The sequence below is a fragment of the Tiliqua scincoides genome, chromosome 3, assembly GCF_035046505.1.
Source record: "Tiliqua scincoides isolate rTilSci1 chromosome 3, rTilSci1.hap2, whole genome shotgun sequence".
NCBI classification, from domain to species: Eukaryota; Metazoa; Chordata; class Lepidosauria; order Squamata; family Scincidae; genus Tiliqua; species Tiliqua scincoides.
This window is the reverse complement of record NC_089823.1, coordinates 89,520,288-89,542,879: the sequence shown is the minus strand read 5'-3', so window position 1 is coordinate 89,542,879 and position 22,592 is coordinate 89,520,288. Positions and strand designations below refer to the sequence as shown.

Genomic DNA, 22,592 nt, shown 5'->3' with positions numbered 1-22,592 from the left:
TTAGCAGAAGAAGAGCAGCTGCCCCTCTTTAGCCCAGCATGTCGTCTTTTCCAGTGGCTGTTGCTGATGTCTCTTTGGCATCTTTTTTAGACTTTGAGAACCATTTAGTGATTTGTTTTGCTATGTAACCACTTTGTGAACGACTTTTTGTTGAAAATATTAAACATAATAATAAGTCAAACGGTTTCATTTATCACATGGTTTTAAGAACTCGCTTCAGTAAATGTATCATCTTAGTCAAAAGGCTGAGAACTGGTGAAATTAGTAAGATAAAACACTATGGCATTTTTAGTAATCTCCAAGGAACTGTGCAGGGGTGGTGTTGGGTCAGTCAGTTTGGGTACTGGCCAAAGGCCAATCCAGCCACGTCAGCCTCTGAACAATCAGTACCAGTAGCAGTTGTAGCACTAAATGTGCCATGGAAGTACAAGTGAATGGGTGGGTGAGCACCATGGAGACCCAGTGCAGGATTTGCCCCGGGGTTTCCAAGCAACTTGTAATTTTGCCCTTCGTAAATTTGTCTAATCCTTTCTTAAAGTACTCTAGCATAGACACCATCATCTTGTGGTGGTTAATTCATAGATCAGTTATATATTGTGTGAAATGTTTTCTTTGTGTTCCAACTTCATTGGATTGTCCTGAATTCTATAATGATGAGAAACATCCTGCAGATAACATCATTTTCTTAAGTGGATCATCAGGTAGAACTTGGAAGGCGGTTAATTAAACCGGCAAGTGATGATAATGGTGGTGATGGCCAGCAATGCTCTGTTTCCAGAGCAGTTTTACTCTGGTGAAACATGAGCATCCATTGACTGAATTAAAGAAGGAGAAATGTGTTTGAGGATTATTAATCTTGACAGAATTCTGGTATGCTAAGAGGAGCCTACAGGGAAGGCACCAGCGTAGATGTCAGCAAGATGAAAGATGCTATGTTTGAAGGCTCTGGAGAAACTGTGTATCAAGATGGTATTGGCATATTTATTAACTGCCTAATTTTTAACGTAATAGGTAATAAAATTACACTACCTATTACATACAATAACACCGACTTTCTAAAAACCTGTATTAATAACATTTCCTGCAGAGCCTTGTGTGTAGCTGGAAAAATATATGATAATCAACTTGTTGGGTAATTTGCAGAGCTCATACCTGGTCCTTAAAATCCCTCTAAGTTCATAAACTGAAGCAAAATCCCTAAAAGTTCCCTTTTAAACTTCTAACGTCTCTAAATATGGGTATATGAAATTTCTTTTGAATAATTTATGTATATTCAGAATCGAAAACAAAATTATTTTTTTTTATTTGTTACATTTTTATGATTTTCAAACAATGTTTTAAAACTTTTTGGCCAGAGAGCCACATCAAATATCTGTCAAAGGTCAGAAAAAAATAAATTTAAAATTTAAAATTGGAGATGGAACTTAGATGAATGAATGAATGAATGAATGAATGAATGGGCTCAAATTTCCAGGATTTCTCCAAGCACCAACACACACCACAGAAATAAAGCTCACACTCAAATGGACCTCCAATCCCCCACCACCCTAGCAGCTTACTTAAATATACTAGAATAAATACCTCAGGACCAGCACATCACAGGAAATACCCAGAACATGTTCTGAGGGCCAGGAAGTCCTCTCCAACCCTCAGAAAGCCTTCTAAGGCCTTCAGAAGGCACAAAAGGTTACTTCTGGTTTTTTGGAAAAACCAGAAAGTGATTATTTTTAGGCCTTTAGAAGGTGTTTTGAGGGTTCAGTCTAGAGGGCCTGAGGCTCTCAGGGGACCAGAGGGTGGCCGCGGGCTGTATAGATGCTTGCCATGGGCTGCATCTGGCCCCTGGGTCAGGGTTTGGAAATCCTTTTTTTAAAACAATGTTTTAAGCAATTTGCAGCAATTTAGGCCCAATGTTGCATTTGTCCTGGAGATATTTCCCAGCCGCAATGAAGTGTTTCTGAACTTTTGACTTGAAGCTGAGGACTTCTATTTATTTAACCTTTTTTTTACACTAGGCACCCAACTCCAAATCCTCAGGTGACCTCTCCCAGCAGTTTCTTGTAGATATTGAATAGCATGTGGCACAGTATAGAACCCTGCAGCACCCCAAGGACCAAGGTGCCGAACAGGAGTCCCCAGTACAACCATCTGTTAGCCAAGAAGGTGTGGAACCACTGAAAAATAATGCCCGCAATCCCCAACTTGGCCAACTGTCCCAGAAGGACACCATGGTCAATGGTGTCGAACGTTGCTGAAAGGTCCAAAAAACCAGCAAGGGTGCACTCTTTTCACCCAGCTGTCAGCATAGGTTATCCACGGAGGCTGTCTCTGTCCCAGAGCCTGGTCTGAAGCCAAAGGGATCCAAATTATCTGCTTCATCCAGAACCCCCTGGAGCTGAGATGCCACAATTGGTTTAAATATTTAAAATAAAGAAAATAATTTCTTTTGGGCTGACCCATAAATAGCAATAAGCTTTTAAAGATGGATACACGCCCTTTGGTACGATGATTGTTGTATAATAAATTTCCTTTTAATTATTTCATTGTTTTTATCCCTTTTTATAGCCCCAAGAGTCTATCAAATCAGTTTGCAAAATCCTCAGAACTGACCTTGCATATGCATTCACAGAGATTTGACAGATGTTAGCACGCACAAATTGCAGTAACTATGAGAATGGCTTCACATGTGCAGATGCAGTATCTTCTTGCCCTGACTCCTTGGCCACAATCCTGACACAAGCTAACCCTTTTCCTCTGGCAGTTACCAGATGTGTGAACTAGCCCCTTGTTAGGATAGCTAAAGAGCAAACAAAAGGCAAATTTCTTCTGTCTATTCAATGCATGCTTCTGGATGGAATGCTCCAAAAAGCGTTAATGATTGTGATTATGAAATCCAGGGGTGAGTAGTACTTATTTATTAATCTAGAGTAAAAATTCATGATCTTCTTGACTGAGCTCTTAAATCCTATTGACTTAAGCTCTTAAATCCTATTGACATAGTGGGATTTAAGGGCGCAATCTTAACTTATACTGGAAACAGGCAGACCAGTAGGCCTGCACTACATCCAGTGCAAGTCTGGGGCCAAAAGTGGTGCAGTCTGAGGCAAGGGGAAACCTTTCCTCTTACCCCGTGTCACGCTGCAGCGGCCCCAATGGGTCTACTTGGATCTACGCCACCTAAGGAGGTGGCACAGATCCAAGCAGAACGGAGCAGCCAGCAGCCACTCTGCGGTGCCCAGGACTGGGGTCAGGATTTGGCATAACTGCTGGATCTTGGCCCCACCTCCTGCTGCCAGCCCACCTGCCCCTGGGAATGCCCACTGCCCGCCCCCACCCCAAAACACCTCCCTCTCGCCTCCTCCCTGCCCTCCCCGCACCCCCGCAGACCCCTGCATTGGCTGAGCTTGGCTGATGCAACTTATCTTCTTCTTAGGCACCCTGTAAGCGCGGGGAGGCTGGCGCATGTCTGTGCACGAGTCTCTCTCCCCTCAGAATGGTACAAAAGTGCTTTATGGCACTTTTGCAACATTCCCGGGCTGGCGCAAGGGATTTGTGTCAGCCAAAGGGCCAGGTAGGATTGTGCCCTAAACAGCTTAACTGTATGCTGGACTAACTTCTTGTTTGTGCTTAATCAAATGCAAGGACCAAAGAAACAATAGGGCCTCTACAAAATAAAATGGTGGAAGGATTTAAACTCTCATTAAACTTCTTTTTCTAGCATCTGCTAAGAATAATATGTATCCTTTTAATAGGATGAGAGCTTTTTGGAAAGAAGTGATGGCACAATCCTATTGTGCCTCTGTGCCGATTAAGCAAGTGCTCCACAAGCGCAGACTGTTGCAAATGTGCCACAAAGCATGTTGTGACAGTGTAGGAGTAAGCAGCACTGGTGGGAAGGTCAGTGTCATCCCACTGGTGCCAGTGAAGGGCCCAGCACATGCTGGAGAAGGTGAACTATGTGTAAGGGAGGGGAGGGGGAACAGAATGGGCAGATTGGGTCCTGGGAGGGGGACAGGATCAGCGGTGCTGACGTGTCTTATCCCCCTTCCTGGGCCAAATCTGCTGACCTGGATTCATTTGGACATGCACCAGTGATTTAGCAGGTGTAGTACCGAGTAGACCCATTGCTGCAACTGTATCCAGCACGAGGTAGGTAAGTCTGGGGCACAACTCAGAATTTTGGTTCCCCTTACCCTTAGAAATGCCCCAGGCAGCCCTATGGGCTGCTCAGATCTGCACCCGTGATTTTGAGGGTGCAAATCTGAGCGGGCATGTAATGCTGGTTGGGTCGGGGATGAGGATTAGGATCCAACCTGTGCTGCTGCAGCCGGTCCCACCTCCCTCCCAGACCCAATCCAACCCCAGGCCACCCTCCCCACCTCCGTTCCCCTCTCCCACCGCCCTCTCTCATCCCCTGTGCCGGCCTGCCTGGGCCAGCACAAACTAACCCTGTCCTAGTGTGGTTCTAGAATAGTGAGGCCAGCACATGTCTGAGCGCTGGTCTACTCTCCTCCTGAGTAGTCGTGAATGTGCTTTATGGCACATTCACAGCACCCAGGAACTGACACAAGGGACTTGTGCCAGCTTGAGGGGCAGGTGGGTTTGGATTGCGCTGCCTGTAACTGAAGTGAATTTTTCAACATGTTTATACCTCTAACCTTGGTCTCCACCTCCATCTCCTTTGGGTCACTTTGTTGTTTTTCTAGAAAAAAATTATAGATACCTGAATAAATGTGTGTGTCCACCCATATTTTTCTGTTGTTGGAAGATAGGTGACCTTTTTGAAAAATAAACTCCATTGGGTTAGGAAGGAGATTTCTCATATGTAAGTAAAAGTGAAAGGAGAATTAATGGTGCTTTTTTAAGGGTCGGCCCACAGATGGCGTGACATGAATGCATTGCACAGAGAGCGGTGCCTTGAAGGGTGGCAGCAAACTGATGAGGGCTCCTGCCTGTTCTCCTCTTTTCTCCAGTCCACTGCCTAAGGAGCCTCTCTTTAGAATGAACAGGAAGATCCAGCATGCTCTGCTCCTCCTGTTTAGTTTTAAAAAGCCCCATGCAGGGCTGAGTAAGGAGACAGCATGGAAGGAGAGGTAAAGGATGGAATTGGTCTTTCTCACCTCTTCCTACAGCTATAACCAAGTGGACAGAGAGAACAAGGAGATGGTGAGGTCAGCAGCTCTGGCACCTTATCCCCCCCTCATTATCTGTCCAGAGCTGGAGGGAGAAGTGGGCTACCACTGTCCCAAAGGGAAGAAAAGGGGTTGCCCCCTCCCTGTCCTCCCTCACATTTCCCTCTTATTTAAGAGGGGATTCAGTGGGGGCAGGATAGCTCGCTGTAACAACAGGGGTCTGGGTTTTGCGCCCAGCCTCAAGCGGCTCTTGGGCTCAGGTTGCATTTTCTTTCTTCATTTTAGTGTTGCAATTTCTTTCTAATATAAAATAGGACTCTTGAAATAAGGAGAGTCCCAGGAGGTGACAGTAGACATTAGTACATTAAAATTGCCGAGCCAGTGAGAGAGCACAAGAGCAATTGTTTGTCTTTCAGGGCAATCCATTGCATGTCTCCTCAGAAGTAAGTCCTGCTGAGTTTAATGGGACTTTCTCCCTGTTATGTGTGTATAGGATTACAGCTTTAATTAAAACTGCTGGGAGGATCTGTGAAAAATATGCAAGCATTGCTTATATCTAGCAATAAATCTTGCATATTTATTACATTTTCAAAAGTTGGCTTGATAGTGGCTAAAAAAAAATTAATGATGGTTGGAACAGGTTGCAGTTTGGTTTGCAGCGTGTGGCTGTCACCAAAGATTTGCTTTGTCAGCACATGTATTTAAAGTTCTTTCCACTAACTGCATCTCATTGCAGTGGCATCACTAGGGTTTGAGTCACCCAGTGCGGGAGGCCAGCATGTCACCCCTATGATGGACTGCCTCCTATGCAGTAGGTGGGGCAATGCTCTGAGTTGTGGGTGTGGTGATCTACCTTTGTCCCACCCTGCTGGTTTTTTGGCTATAACTTTTGATAGAATAGAGATATGTCAATTTGTTTTATTTCATTGTATTCTGCATGAAATTATGCATCAATTGATCTATAACATGATAGTATTATTTGAAAATACCAAGCTTTTAAAAATTTAGGCCAGTAGTGGCGTCACTCCCTGTACGGTCACCTGGCATGGCCCACACCCCCTGCACGTCCTAGTGACGCCACTGCCTCTTTGCAAAGTTATAGTGTAAAGTTCTTTGCCCTTACTGTGGTGCCATAAACCATATCATCGTGTAGCAATGATTCTGAGATCACGTTTTCATGTATTTTACTATGTAAATGGTTTTTGAACATTTTTTTGTCAGAAAATGGTGTGCAAATATTTTTAATATCATTTTAAGCATTTTTAAAAAATTGTTATGACTTTTTAAATGATTTAACTTTGATTAATGGGGTTTGTGAAAGGCAAGCATATTTATTGCAAGGATTCCCAAAGGGTATGGCATATTTCTGCCTGCTTTGCACATAAACACACATTTCACTTCTCTGTAGGATCCCTGTTGGTGGTAGACTAGTGTCCACTCATTGTAACACAGTCTCCAAGTTAAAACACTTTACTTTTTTCATGGGAATGACTGGAATCTGTTCTCTTTCTGTGGGAGAAAGAGGTACACCAAGGGACACTGTTGGAGTGGAAGCTAAAGCTACACTCTTCCCTGGTGACCCAAGTCATGGAGAAATCAACTTGCACTGGTAAATAAATCGATCTCTTCATTTGCATTATCCTGACCTGTTTTCCTTTAAAAAAAAAAAAAGACTAGAGTGTGATGGATTATTAGAAATTTATTTCTCAATCTCAACTTCCACTTAATCTCAACTATCTTACATTTTAATCAATGTCACTATTTTTGACAAAATATGGTGCAGTTCAGAGAAAGTTCGGTGTGCCTAAATCTCATAAAAATCAATAGGCTTTAATATTTACTTATAGTCCAGTGGTTCACAAATGTTTTAGCACCGGGACCCATTTTTTAGAATGACAATCTATCGGGACCCACAGGAAGTGACTGGAAGTGACATCATCAAACCTGAGCCACGATCAGCCAAAGGTCCTATGGTCCCAAAGGTCAATATGTTCATGCTGTTATTTTTCATAGCTTGGAATTTAAACATTCCAGCTTGGAAGTCAAGCAAAATGCATACTCCTCCAACCACACAGCCCTCTTCCCTTTCTAGGATGCCATCTTCCCAAATATTCAGGGCAAAGGACCTTGCCTCTCTCCCATCGGGAGCCCGCCTTGCCCAGCAGCGCTGTATCCTGTATTTTCAGCTCTCTATTTTCAGTGGCAGCTGAACTAGGTACTATGCAACCCACCTGAAATTGGCTCGCAAACCACCTAGTGGGTCCCAACCAACAGTTTGAGAAACACCATTATAGTCGGTAGAAAACCAGCTTTCGCTTTGCTTCCTAGACCTGTTTTTTGAAAGCATTTTCTCCTGGATAAATCCTGGAAAAAAAGTATAGCAACTTCCCTGGTAAAATGCAAAAGCACTTAGAGAATGTGGAAAAGCCAGAGGAACCTTCTTTAGTGATAGGGTAGCTAATCTAATCTATTAATTCCATCTCATGTGGCTTCAAATCTAGGTACTGGTGTAAGAGAAGATGTTTTCCTGATCTGGAAGGAGCTGGAGGAAGCCCGGAATACACTGTTACAAATCCAGATAATTCTTTCAGAATTTGAACAGTCTGAGTCTGTTGAAGGTATTTTCTTTTATATTTTAAACTTCTGAAAGCTTTGCAGCAATCATTGATTTGCTTGACTTGGGGAGAATTAGGGCCCAATCCTAATGGGCTCGTGCTGGCCCAGTGTCAGTGTGCAGTGTCACGACCATGCTGTAAGGCATACCTGTGATCCCGTGCTGAGCCAGTGCTGGGCAGAGGAGTGATGACCGCCGCCCAAATGGAAGTGCTTTGCGCCTGCTTCTTTTGCAGGTTCCAAGTGTCGGGGAGCGCTGTGAAGGGCTGCGCAGGGCTCCCCGAACCTCCTGTAGCCTGCTGCGGCCCTACAGTGTAGAAAGTCACACACAAGCGCCCCCCTTAGCGACACGATCCTGGGGATTGTGTTGCTGCCCTAGCCCCTCCCCCGCAAGAGCTTACTGAGGGAGTAAAGCTCTCTCAGAGTTTGAGGAACCCTGCCCTAAGTTATTATTCAGGTGGTGTTTGATTCAGGAGATCTGAGCATGAGTACAATGTCAATCTTCTTCAGCAGTGAAGGATTTAAAATGAATTCATTACAGCAGAAATCAGATCTACCAGCTTTAATACATTCTGAAATAACCAGAGAAATAAGAAAGAAGTCTGTGTTGATGCCAAGAAGGCATGCAATTGGGGCCAGGTGGAGGCATTCCATATACATTGTACTATGACCAAAAATGCCCTGTCCCTTGTCACCTGCTGCCTAACTCTGATGATGAATGAAGGGTTTGGGCAGGCTTAAAGCTTTATAGGTAACAATAGCATTGTGAATTGTATCTAGAAATGGAACTGCAACTGAAGTAGCTGTTGAAGCCTGGCAGGATATATCCTTAAAATAAGTTAAGGCACATGCTCTCATATGGCAGAATGCTGATCTATTTGATCCTTTGGTTGGTTGGCAACCTTCAGTCTCGAAAGACTATGGTATAAGACTACAGCACCCGGTATTCCCAGGTGGTCTCCCATCTAGGTACTAACCAGGCCTGACCTTGCTTAGCTTCCAAGATCACCTAAGATCAGGCATGTGCAGATCAGAGTAATCTCTTCCTGTATACATATTTGGAAATCCCAATTTGGACACAAAGGTTTGACAATGTTAGTGCTTTACTTTTTTATTCTATATAGAGCCCAATCCTATACTTCTTTACTACAGATATCTGTATATCTGCATATAAGTTGCATTATAATCAATGGGGCTTATTCCCAATTAAGTGTGGATAGGACGGCAGCCATACAGCCCAATCCTATCCACGCTTTCCTGGGAGTAATCCTCATTGACTCTAATGGGACTTACTTTTGAGTAGACATGCATAGGATTGGGCTGATTGTCTCCTCCCCTTTTAAGTAATTTTTAAAAAAGTAATTGTATTAGTATAAAAAGTAAAAGAAGTATTGATTTGTCATATGTGGCAAGTTTTAAAAACCATCATTTATGTGTTTATTAAATAAAGTTGGATTTTAGGGTGATTGGATTAGGTTTGATACTACTAGATAATATCCAGTGCTCATTCATTCATGTTTTTACATCAGCGCGAAAAACAGACTCAACAGCATGTGAGCCGCAAACAAAGGATTATGACCATTCCAAGGCCTGGCTTCAGCAGAATGGCTTGAAAGCACACAAGCTGACAATGTCTAAAGCATTTGGTGACTGCACCTTTCGACATATTAATGGCATTGTTGACATAAAAACCAAGCCAGAAGATGAATCTTTGCAAACTGATGCTGTAGGTAACCCATCTTTTTTGCTACTTTCTTTAGTTTTGTCATGTAACTTTTTTCTATATGGGTGGGAGACTGTGAGTGAAAGTACTGAGCAATGTAGGTTTTCATCTAATTTTCTAGGCATGGGCATGGACTGTACAGGTGCTTATCCACTGACTATTTCCTCGGATCTGGCTCAACTCAGTTCCCCTGGACCTGCGTTGAACCAGAGTTTGTCCCACCTGAACCATCTGAAGGCGACAGAAGCTGTGCTCCAGTCACCTCTGAAGGACTTTCTGAAGCCTGCAGAGGCTGTTTGAAATGGCTGAAATGCCCAAAATCTTCCACAGAACTCTCCCAATTCCTTTTAAGGCATTAAAACGTCACTTCCGGTTTCCCTCTGGAAATTGGAGATAGATTTTTTTGCCTTTTCGGCCATTCTGAAGACTGCAGAGGCCAAAGGCAGATGCGTGCAGCCTCTGTGGGCTTTGGAAAGCCCTCTAGAGGCGACCAGAGCACAGGCTTTAAAGTAGCCCAAAACAGCGGATTTTGGTATCCGTGGTTTTCGGCATCTGCTGGGGGTCCAAGATTGGATCCCTTGTGGATACCGTGGACCATCTGTACAGTATATGTCTGAATGTGGGAGGTTCCCGCATCCCTTTGCTCAGATGGGGGTCTCCTTCTGTATATACAGAACCATCCCTGCTGGGTGCCTAAGTTATCTCTCTCTGTCCGCCCCCTTAGGAGGATCTGCTGGAAAACCTTCTGCAGATGCCTCAGTACTGGCATGAGTGGGGTAGAGTTATACAGCACCCACTTCCTCCTCCTTTTAACAACAGGACAGCTTTCCTCAGCCACAGCCTCTCTGTGGTTGCAAGGCAGATCTCTCAGCCTTTCATCTTGTCCTTCTGGTCTCATTGTCACGGATTAAGGTTTTGAATTGGAGCCTGCCATGTGGGCATGCGTAACTCTGCATCCTTCCTATACCAAACCCACTTTTCAGTGCTCTTGTTGCCGAAGCAGTGAGAGAGCTTGCCTTGAAGCCTCACAAGAGGCGTGAGTGGTTCTGGCCTTGGCAGAGCCCATCTGTGGTTTGTTCTGTGGCTGCAGTGTTGGTGGCAGCAGTTTCAGCAGTTATGGAGTTGGCAGTGGGCAGCAGGCTGCTTGATTGCCACAATGACCAAAGTGAGGGCTGGTGGGTCTCCCTGGAGGCTTGGTGGGTGCAAGTCCATGAAGGCAGTGCTGCTCTTGGACATTGAGTTTAGCCCTCAAAAGCAACACTTTTATCACATCCTGTGCAAATTTGAAGTCTGAGGAAGTATTTTTTGAGGTAAGAGAACTCTGTAACCATTTCCCCTGTGGATGATATTTCACTGAAATGCATTGGATGGGGGATTAGAAGTCATACTTTCTCCTTCAGATTTCAGTTTGAAGTTTGCATCCTTTAGCTTTTATGGCACTCTGCTTTAGTAATGACGCTGCTTTCATGATGTATTGTTTGTGCAGAAGAGTGTCCATCATGGGCAGCCTCTATTTTCAAGATGGCAGAGCTTTTGTTGAATGTAGGCACTTCCATCTTGATAAGGCGTTGTTTGAATGATTTGTGCACATATGCAAAAGAATTCAAGATTTTGAGAATGAAGGATAGGCTACAGTTTCCAGGGAGGGGTTCTGGTGCATCAAAAAATGCAAGACTGAACTTAAGAATTTCATTTAGGGCCCAATCCTATCCTTCCCCAATGCCCAGTGGATCAGCCACACTGAAATGGCCACCGCTGCATCCTGTGGGACCAGAGAAGCTGCCAAAGGTCTCCTTGGGGCAAGGGAACCTTGGTTCCCTTACTTCATGTCGAGTGCAGCTGGCCCCAGTGGGTCTACTTGGATCTTCAGCAGTCCTTGAGCTGGCACAGAACCAAGGAGACATGGTTTGGGCAGCTCTGCTTGGGAGGAGGCATAGGATCCAGTGGCACCCTTTGCTGCCATCCCCATTCCCCTCCATATCCGATCCACCTTCTGACCTGTCTTTCCTTCCACCCTCCCCCCACCCCAAAAGGCCTCCCTGCTGCCTGGCAGGAAACTTTACCTCCTGGTACACCTGGCTTGCATCCTTCTGGTGCAGAGGCCCAGCGCCGATTGGTACTGGTCTCTACCCTGGTGCAGTGGGCTCACTACCGGTGCTGGAGTGCCTTACAGCACTTTTACGATACCCAGCACCAGCAGTGGGGCAGAAGGGCCAGCGCTGGGCAGGACAGGATTGGGTTGTTATGATCAAATGGCCCATTCTAATTTTCAACCACTTTTCAAAGAGTCTGGCTCATTCAGTAAATTAAATTCTGGTTTAATTGCACTTGCAACTTTCACTATTTAGAAGCTGCGGGGAGACCTGCAAGCTCTCCACAGGGCTCCCCACACCCCTTGGACCCTGAGAGCACATATGTTTAGTTTTAAAATTAGCCCCCCTTCCCCCACAGGGGCACAATCCTGGGGATTGCTTTACTGTTTTCCCCCTACCCCTGCCCCTTGAAGGGAACAGGGCATCGAGCGAGCTGGTGGGTCGCGATCCATCAGTTTGAGTACCACTGATCTAGGGGATTTAGAAACCTCAGATCAGGTATTGAATGAATCACAACCACTACTATTGTACTGGTAATTGTCTAACCTTGAGCATGTCTAGGAGAGTTTAAGAATAATGCTGCCATTCCTGGCTGATACAGAGATACCGTAAATATAAATACAGTTTAAAACCATTGCTGATTTTGCTTTTGTGCACAGTGTAAAATCATTACTGCAACCTTTTGCTCATATAGGAGAGTAACCCGAAGATAATCCATGCAAAATACTGTAACAGTTTTCTGCACACATACTTGGAAGATGGGACTGTAGTCCATATACATTCATTAAATGCTGAAAGGTGCAGGCAGTTTGAAGACAGAGTGAAGAGCCTTCTGGATCAAATGGAGAGAAGGTTGGGTTTTGTTGAAATCTTTGCAAAAGTAGTGCCTTTGAATTATCAAATGAAATTATATTGTAATACCAGAGCAGTATCATAAATTAGTATTCGGTCTTCTAATTTTTAAAAAGTCTTGATTGGTAAAAGATGCTCTGCAATGCTCTACAATGAAGCTTTAACCACTGTGGGCTTGTTGAGATACTTTATAGACCAGGAATTACTTCTTATTTGCAAAAACCCGTATGACCAATATAAACTTATTGCATGACTCTACTGTTGGGGCTGGGTGGGGCACAAGCTGGGTTCCCACATGTCCCAGCCACCTGCTGGACTAATGAGGCTCTGCTGTTGCCACTGTTCCCCATCACCTCCTTGCAAGACAAGGCTCATGAGATGCTTGTCAAGCACTTAAAAACAGAAGAACATAAGAAGATCCCACTGAATCAGGCCAAAGGCCCATCTAGTCCTGTGTCTCACAGTGGCCCACCAAGTGTCTTAGGAACCACCCAAGAAAACAATCTGCATCCTGGTGCCCTCCTCTGCATCCTCTCACTTGCATCTCCAGAAAAGGCAGAGGAAAAAGTCTTGTGTGGAACCTGGAGAGACACTATCAGAAAAGAACCAACAGTGCAGCGCCAGGGGGAGCAGTGACAGCTGTTGACAATCTTCTCCTCCAGTGCCATTTTATAATTCCCAGATTTCCTGTTCCCTGACACCGTGTTGGAGGCTGGGAATTGGAATGGTTAAATACGACCAGGGAATGAAAGAGGATGGTCTGCTACTGCTGTTTGTTCCCCATCGTCTCCCAGTAAGCATTTCTATTAGGCTTACCAAGAGGCAGTGGGGAATAGCTGCAGACTGTCCTCTTCTTCCCCCAGTGCTATTTTACAAATTCTGTTGCTGCTGCTTTCCACCATTGATTGAAAATCCAGGGGCTTTGGGGCCAATGGGTAAGTTTTCCAGGAGGTGGTGAGGAGCAGTTTGGTGGCTGCCTGGTTGCCAGCAGCATGGGCGAGGCAGCACACCATTTGGGGGGGGGGGTGACTTGCAGGGCTTTTGCTCCCAGGCCTTCCAGAAGCTGGAACCAACCCTTGTGGTTGGTATTCCAACCCAACCTGTTGTGAGTTGGTTTAATTTGATAGTTTTATTATGGGCCAAACTACATGTTCCATAAATGTATTGTTTGACCCTGTGCCTGTGTGACTTTTTTTTAGCCAAATAGCAGTGTTGGAGGGGAAGGATCAGGACTAGGATCGCAAGATGGGAGGGCGGTATTTATCGCTTTCTGCTTGTGGGATGGCCCCAATGAAAGTCACTCCTTGAAGCTGCTATTTGCTTCAGAAGTGGTCATTTGCACCAAACAGCAGCTTCAGTGTGTGGGTGAGTGGGAGTTTCATGGGATTGTGGTGTACGGGAAAATGATTAATTGTCCTCATCTCACATGCCACAGTCTTGATCCTGATGGCCTCCATCAATCACTGCTAGTTAAAAAAAAATCACATATACATGGAGAGTGATGTAATGTGTAGTTTGACCTTAAGAAGGCATTAGGTTCAATATGATCTAGTTAAATTAAATGAGGAGGAAATACCCCATTGTTAGAAAGCCAATACCTCAATATGGCCATATAAGTCTCTTGTAACAACACAATATCTTCTTTATGTGGATATGTTAATCTTTCATATATCTGTTTATTCTTTATTCAAAGGGTTGTGAGTTGAAAGGAAAAGTATATGGATGAATTATCAAGAGTTTGTGCAACCCCACATAGATTGACATGGGAGGGTTTATAGACCTTAGATACCATCCCCATATCATTATAGCCCTGTACTCTAAACCAGGGGTGTCCAAACATTTTGGCAGGAGGGCCACATCATTTCTCTGAAACTGTGTTGGGGGAAAAAAAAGAATTAATGTACATTTAAAATTTGAATAAATTTACATAAATGAATTTATTAGAGATGGCACTTATATGAATGAATTAAGGTCTTGCAGTAGCTCAGAGCCTATAAAAGGCCTTGCACAAAGCAAGGCTCGTCTTTCCTTCGCTACCACTGCTGCATCACAGATGTGAAACAGCAAGTAGTGGAGGGAGCCCTTGTTCCACAGCTCAGGTGAGAGGTCAAACAGTCGTCCTCATGCTGGAAGCAGTTGCGTTGAGCCAGCATGGGCTCCAGCAAGTCTCAGGAGGGCCAGAGGCTCAATGGAGACTGGGGGCTTGCCACGGGCCGGATTGGGAGCCCCCGAGGGCCCCAGGTGGCCCCCGGGTCGGGGTTTGGACACCCCTGCTCTAAACAATAAACTTTAACATTTGTTTCCATGGGTCTATGTATCAGATTCCATGGGTCCAGTATCAGATTACTAACAGTGCAGTCCTAAGCTTGTCCATTCAGGAGCAAGTCCCATTTGTTCAATCAAACTTACTCCCAAGAAAGTGTGTATTCAGACTTGCCCAATCCTGCTCACGGGATAAAATGGCAAGAGTCACAAAGGCTGGGAGGCCGCATGCGGGTGATAGTGGCTTGTAGAACTCCCGCTGTCCCTGGTAAGTTGGTGCAGGGCCTAGGAGAGGGGGGTAAAGGGGGTGTACCCAGGCCCAGGGTCAAAAGGGGGGCCCTGGAGCCAAAGGAGAGGTCCCAGAAATTTCCTGGGATCTTACATTTTCTTATCTACTCAGACTTGTTGCCTGCACGGGATGCTGGGGACATTACCATGACTGGGGATGCTGGGGACACTACTGATGCCACATGGGTTGGTAGACCTGGGCCCCAAAGACTTTTCCATCTGTCTCTGCCCTCCCCCTACCCTGTTTCGCCCCTCCCTGCCCCTATTCTGCTCACTGGTCACCACCCTCCCCCGCTCTGTTTCACACCTCCCCGTTTGCAAAGGGGTCCAAAAGAACCCCCCTCCCCCTGATTTGTACCCCCAGATAAAATTCCTCTCAGAAGCCCTGAGTTGGTGACTGGGACAGATTGGAGCAGGGGTCAGACCAGGTTGGGGGTGGGAGGAGGTGGATTTTGTTGGCAGCTGCTTTTCAGATTTATGCTAGGAAAAGAGCAGGCATAGGTCTGAGGCCGCCCTTTGGGAACCAGGCATCCTGTGGGAAGGTAAGTAAAAATTTTCTTTACTTATCTTTCCTGGGCTTCCTGGTCCCAGGCTGGACCATAGCATCCAGCGTATGCTGCATCAGAGAAACTGTACACTCTGAGCCAGCCAAGGATAGGATTGGGCCCTTGAGCACTTTTTACAAGCATAAGGAGGATTAAGCAACGGTGAAGTTATCTGTGCCTTTTCATTTCATCTTAAAAGTATTTTTGTATAGACTTCAGGAGGTGCAGAAAGGGAGCAGAGCACTCTTTGGAGAAATCCTTGAAGATCGCATCTATATTTTAATTGATACATCTCAGTCTATGAGAGACAAACTGCCAGTGGTGAAGCAAAAATTATATCAGCTCATGCGGGTAAGTGACAACTATTATTTCAGAGACTAGGGTTGTGAAATGGAACTAATGCAGAGAAATAAAATGATTTTTCCAACTAAAGCCTAGATGCTTCCTCCAATTTGGGATGGGTGGATAAATTATGGGGTCAGTACTCTCAACAGGTTGTAAGGCTGCTTTACAACCTCCAGGAATGAATTAGTTTTAATAACACTTGTAGAAGAATATCTACTTTTTTTTGGTGACTGCTTTTCAAATTTAACCAAAAGAACTGTGATGCTTTGTATGTAAAGGAGAATTCCATGGTCCATTTCTTGCAGGAACAACTGCAAAAGAAAACAAAGGTTAACTTTGTTAAATTTGATACTGAACCAGTAGCTTGGAAAGAGAAACTGACTGAAGTTAATGAACGCAATTTGGAGGATGCTTTGCATTGGGTAAAAAGACTTGAGGTAAATACGGGGGGGGGGGGATGAAAGTAATTGAAACAGTTATTGTTCACCCTGCCAGTGTGTATAATGTATTTGGGTCACAATGATGTTTATGTATTGTGTAAATCTTTGAGAGCATATTTGGAAAGTAAAACTTGGGTCATTTGCGTGATACCCCAATCCTATCAATGAGTAGTGCTGGTGGAATCCATGTTCTGCTGGTCCAAGCTGCCGCAAAGCAACCATAAAGCACTTTGTGGCAGTGCAAGCTGCCAGTGTGCCAGTGGGATGGTTGGAGCCTTCCTACATGTGCTGGCAGACATTGGGAGGTCAGCTGGAGCAGGTAAAACTGGGCCAGGGGGTAGAGCAGTGCGGGATGGACCAGATCAGGGGCAAGTGGAAAGGGGGGTGGAGCAGTGAGGGAATGAACCGGGTCAGGGGCAGGTGGGAAGGGGAGGAGATGGGGCGGGGATGGGATGCCCCTGGGAGGGGCAGCAGCAGCACCCACCAAATCCAAATCCCCTTCCCAGGCCTGATCTGCCTGAATGGCTCAACACAGTCCTGTGCCAGCAAGCACAGGTCTGAGATGTTCCATAGCAGCTGCTGGGGCTTACCTTGGGTCAAGGAGAAAGATGTCCCCTTGCCCCAAGGAGCCAAAACTCCAGCAGCCAAAACTCCCCCACGTGACTCCACGAAAACCACACCAGCACCGTTGTATCACCACACAGGGAGTTAGATAGGATTGTGCTGTGAGTGTGTCTTCAATGTGTTCTTACATTTTCTGCATGTTATTTGAATGTGCCATGTATGCTGGGTAGAATGTACTTTTCATAGTGGCTCTTTTCGGTTTTCTACCCTGTGTGCACAGTGCTCACAAATCCTGTCCGCGTGACAGTCTCAGAGAGCTTTCAGTGTCATGTGTGAAAATACCTTTCAGTTGTTGCATGATATTAGAAGCATGGACACTGAAGCATTTTCCTCCCCCCTTTCTCCCCATGGCAGACCAGCTTCAGAAAATGCCGTGCAGTGCAGGAAAAACAGGATGCTCTTCAGTGCTTCCCTCTCCTTGCAATATGGCCTCATGATCTTCCAGGCAAGGAAAATGCAAGGGCAATTGATAGTTGTGATTTGATTTCACTGTTGAGGAACTGGCAGCACTGAGGAACATCTGCATCCTGTTCGCAGGAGGGAAGGTGATGTCCAAAGATGCTTTCAGTGTAATCAAGTGGCAGTGATGCTCCAACAGCTGAGCAGCCTTCCATTCTTGGTCTCTCCTTCTGCCCCTTTCATTCTGGCTGTTCACATTAATAGGTTTGTATCTTTAATACATTGTACAGTTTCAAGACATCAAGTGAAAGCTTTTTGGTTGGACCTATGTCGCTTATCTGTATAAAGCTTATGCGTTAGTTAATTAAAAGAATGACTGCCTCTTAAAATGCCAATTTACCACTTATATCTATTTAACTATTACTCATCATTTGGTTTAGACTATATCAAGGCTGAACTTGACTCTCCTCTGGATAAATTGTGCAGCGCCTCTCACCAGCAGATTTGATCAACAGAAGTGAACGTAGATGGATGCTATTAATGCTCCCACTTCTCTTTTGTTTCCTTTTTCCTGTTGGTTGCTTAGACTGGAAGTTCTACAGATATCTTGAAAGCGCTTCAGGTTGCCCTTGCTGACAGTGATACCCAAGTCATTTATCTTCTTACTGATGGGAGACCTGACCAGGTATCTATGGGAAGAAGCAAGCCTTGTCATGGCAGGGTGATGATGTAACACTGGCTATATGACAAAGCAGAGCATTGCTGTAGAGCAGGGATGGCCAAGCTGAGGCAAGGCTGTCACTTCAAGGAAGAGACATCCCTTTGTCTCCTCTCCAGCTCTTCTTCCAGCCACACTCTGGGACTATGAGGGATTAACAGAAGGTGACAGAGATGGTGGAGACAGCAGAAGCAGCATGATTTTTCAGGCCCCGAAGTAGGAACTCAAAGTAGGAACTCCTCAAAAATAATGGTTGGGCTGAGGCTATGGGTTTCTGGAGCAAGCAAAAATGGAATGGGTTTCTGGAGCAAGCTGTAAAAAGCAACAGTGGCAGAGGCTGTGGTGTGGGCAGGGTGCTATTAGGAAAGCCTGGAAAAGGCAGGAATAGTGAGGGGGAGGGCAAAGTAGTGGCACCAGTGGAGGAAGTTGAAGAGGGAAGAGAAATGACAAGAGGCTTTTGATGGGGGCCGCGTTGGGAATGTGAAGCAGCAACAAAGAGGAGAGGGGAGGGTACTGGAGAAGAGCGCCACAACAAGCACAGTTGGTTTAAATGGGGCTATGGGAGAGGAAGGTGGGATAGTGGCAGCAACTTCAGTCCTGTAGCCTGAAGTACGCTGTGATGCTAAAATTGAGGGCTGCAGCTGAAAACAACTCCTCTGAATTTAGCTCCTCTTTTTCCTCATAATATCTCTAATAGAATTTACCTCACACCTTACCTCAAGCCTCTGCCTTACCTGGTCTGGCGTGCACAGTAGGGTGGGCTCCATGCGGCAGCTTAACTATTACATTATGACCCTAAAGCTGGTTGTTGTCCATTTCTGCCTGGTATTAGCATAAGGAGGGTGCTATAGGTGATGGCACAGATGTTTACAATTCTGGAAAAGTTCCATCTGGATCAGGCTGACAATGGCACCCTTCCTGTTTACCTCCCACCTGATGTGGCATCACTCTTAGCAGTCAGCCTTCCTGTATGGACAGAGTTCTTGGTCAAAGACCACCAACTGCACACTCGTAATTTGTTTGAACAAAACTGTTTAAAACAGTTTTGCAACCCTTGCTCTTTAGGTCATGTCTCTAAACTACAATTTCTTCCTTGTTTTTTCTTTGTTGTATAGCCACTGTTCACTCCTATGTGGTTGCCGTATTTCTCTTTTCCACTTGAACCTGTAGAACCCAATACAATTATGAGTGCAAATCACCCATCCACTCATTCAAACAGCACAGTGATTATAATGGACTTGGCCATGGCATTCAAAGATGACAATTATAAGTGTTTATCACAGATGAGCATGGCACTTGGATGCATTTTGAATTGAATGTCTCTTTTGTTTATTTAACTACACAAAGAATTACCTTATGATGTGTCAGACTGTTGGCCTATCTTGGTCAGAATGAACTTTCTTTATGATCATTACAATTCTGCTGAGGGAGATACTTCTTAAATGAATTGAACCTGGGACCTTATTCATGTGTTTGCCATAGAGTCATGGACTCTTTTTCAACTTTAATCAGAAATAGCTGAGGGCTTACCTAGCTGGTAGCTACCAGTAGTCCCTGCTTGAGGGCCAAGGAATGTAGGAAGTGCCCTGGATGAAGCAGGGCACTTTTTCCTAAGGAAGCACCACAGTGCATGTGGGAAGCTTGGTATGTGCACTCTAAAAAACCGGTATTGATTCTGATAGTCACAGTCATGCACACCACCTGAGACCAACCTGAAGCACCACAAGTGCCTGGATTGTTGAATGGAAGTGCTGAAGGAATTAGTCACTTGGGTGTACCGTCAGATCTTCTGGATGCAATACCCATCCAGTGGAATTCATTGACAGAAGAACTCTTATTGATTTTGTTGGGATATTTGTAGTCCTGCTCATTGGCATTTATGGAGGGAATTGCTGAAGAATTTTACAGTCCAATCGTATTCATTCTGCCCCACCCTGGTCAATACAGCAGTGCCAAAATGGCAACTGCTGCATCCTATGGTGAGGGGCAGTTGCAGGTCTTCTCCAGGTAAGGGAACAATCATTCCTTTACCTGGAAATAAGGCTCCATGGTGCAGAAGGGTCTTCTCAGACCTGTGACAGCTAAATAGCTTTTGCAAGTCCACATTGACCTATGCTGCAGAATCAGCTCTGGAAAGGGGGTTAGAATACCAGCAGCGCAGGTGCTGCCGATCCCATCCCCTACTGGGATCCAATCCACCCTTCCCCACCCATTTCTCCCCCCAGCTTGTTATACCCTGTCCCCAATCTACCCTCCTGCCACCTCTCCTGCCTCCCCCCCCATCCTACCTCCTCCAGCAGGTGGGCATAGGTCTTCTCTTCAGCACTCTTTGTGTGTGTATGAAGTACACAAATTGGGCTCTGAGTGCTTAAGAAGATATAGTCTGAAAGCTGGCGATCCTTTATACAATGTTGAGTATCTCTATATTAATATCTTCTTTTAAATTTTTGCAGCCTTCCTCAAGAATTTTAGCCCAACTCAATCTTCAGCGAAAAATTCCAGTTCATACTATTTCCTTTAACTGTGATGACATCATCGCTAATAAATTCTTACATGAGTTGGCTAGTGAGACAGGTGGACGGTTTTATTATTACCATATTCAGCTGAGGGACCCTGATGCTCCAAAACCTTTTGAGGCAAGTCCTTTAAACATTAAGATTGAATCTTTAGATTTTCCCCCCATATCAGCAGACTTTATGATAACTTCTGATGAAACTTCTTAGCACACCAAATTATTTCAAAGTGCCTGTGTGTGAATCATCTTAAAACATTTTTGAACTGTGATGGTTAAATCAAAGAATACATCCAGAGGATCAGCTGACTAGGAAACCTTTTCACATTTTATCCTTTCTGGAATAGCCCCTAATTTAGGGGTGCTATTGTAATAGACAACCTGTGGATACTGAATGGTAGGAGGAGAAGCGACTTTCTTGGATGGAACTGAAAACAGACTAGTCTCAAGATCAAGGGTGGAGAAATTCTTGTCACATTCACAGTGACAGTCAGCATTCCGTTTGAACTGTCAAAGCAGCTTTGAGTACTCACTGCAAGTATTCCTAGTGTGAAACTGACAAACGAATTCTCTACACTTTGCTCGAGATTCATCTGTTTCACCTCCTCTGCTGTCCAGAGGAGTATGCTGTGCTGGAAATGATAATAGGCCCAATTCTGTGAGGCCTTTCCTACCGTAGATCTTGCAACCTACTGCAGTGACACTGTCAAGGCTGCAGCAGCACCACTGCTGAGCACATCAGAGCCACTGGCGCAAATGGCCAGCAGCTCTGTGTGCCTGCCACTGTCGGACCTGGCCACGCTGTAACAGGTAAGGTAGTGGCTGAAGTGAGTCATGGGTGATTCAGGGGAGGTTGGGGCAGGGTGGGGCTGGAAGGGCAGATCTTGGCGCAAAAGCATGTACTGGGATCCTATCCCTGGTTTTCCATGCAACCCCACCCTGTTCCTTTCCTTTGACTTATACCAGCAAAATAGCTGTTGTGGGTTTGAGAAGACACAGTGGTGATCAGACAGCCTACCAGAAGGTAAGTAAAATATATATTTTACTTACCTCTTGCTGTCTGTCTGATTGTTCCCAGTTGGTGCAGTTGCATGGTATGGATATGCAGGAGATACGATTGGGGGTCTACATTTATGTTTTTAGCTTTGGGGAGCCCACTAGTGATAGAAAATGGGAAAAATTAAGTGGAAAGGTAATTTCAGCAAAATATTCAAGGATGCATAGTGAATCAGTGGCACTGTTCAAAATGAATAAAACAATTACATGGGGGGCCCCATATCAGCAGATCCTGTATCTGCCAGTGGCATAGCTGGTGGGGGGCGGTCCGCCCTGGGTACCACCCTTGAGGGGGTGCAACACCACAAATGCCCCAACATCACTATCATCGCGAAGGTTAGGAGTAACCCCATCATGCCATATACCTTTGAATGTGGAATTTCCAGCGGAATGCAATGCAAAAAACTGGATTGAAATATCTCAATTCCATCAAACGTTATGGCCAAAAAACCAGAAACCAAAAAATGCATTGAACCCTATGGAAAATGAGACTGAGCCATATTGTGCGTTTAGTCACGAGTAGGCAAACTTGCCATGGTTTTTCAGAAAGGGCAGGCTGAGAGGAATCCAATGACACCAGAATGGTTCCTATCCAATGAAAGCAGCCCCCAAAAAACACCCAAGAAGGAAGTCCCTCCCCCCAAGCAGACGATTGTATTGAGCCCTATGGAAAGCGAAAGTGAGCCACATGGTCACATTTACTCGCAAGTAAGCAAATGTGCCTTGGCTCCTGGTCAAGTCAGGCAAAGAGGAATGCAAGGCTAGCTGCATGGTCCCCATCTGATGAAAGTGGAGCTCAACAAATGCTCCAGAAGGCAGCCCCCCCCCCTCGAAGAATAAATCAGAGGATTGAGCTGGTAAGGTGGGCACTGGGGAGGGCTGAAAATCTCACTGATTTATTTGTGGGGGGGGGATGTTATTGCAGGCAGCATCCCCCCCCCCAAAGAATAAAATAGAGGCTTGAGCTGGTAAGGTGGGCACTGGAGAGGGCTG

At 45.2% G+C, this 22,592-nt stretch overlaps 1 protein-coding gene across 1 annotated transcript in view; it reads left to right on the top strand.

Moving 5' to 3' along the window:
* The window catches only part of VWA3B (von Willebrand factor A domain containing 3B), an 81,450-nt gene that overhangs the window by 20,983 nt on the left and 37,875 nt on the right, over positions 1–22,592 (top strand). Inside the window, exons 9-15 of the mRNA XM_066621325.1 lie at positions 7,631–7,747; positions 9,272–9,468; positions 12,253–12,410; positions 15,718–15,856; positions 16,156–16,287; positions 17,900–17,998; positions 20,485–20,667. Of these exons, the coding sequence (XP_066477422.1) occupies positions 7,631–7,747; positions 9,272–9,468; positions 12,253–12,410; positions 15,718–15,856; positions 16,156–16,287; positions 17,900–17,998; positions 20,485–20,667 (1,025 nt within the window). The remainder of the gene's footprint in view (positions 1–7,630; positions 7,748–9,271; positions 9,469–12,252; positions 12,411–15,717; positions 15,857–16,155; positions 16,288–17,899; positions 17,999–20,484; positions 20,668–22,592) is intronic.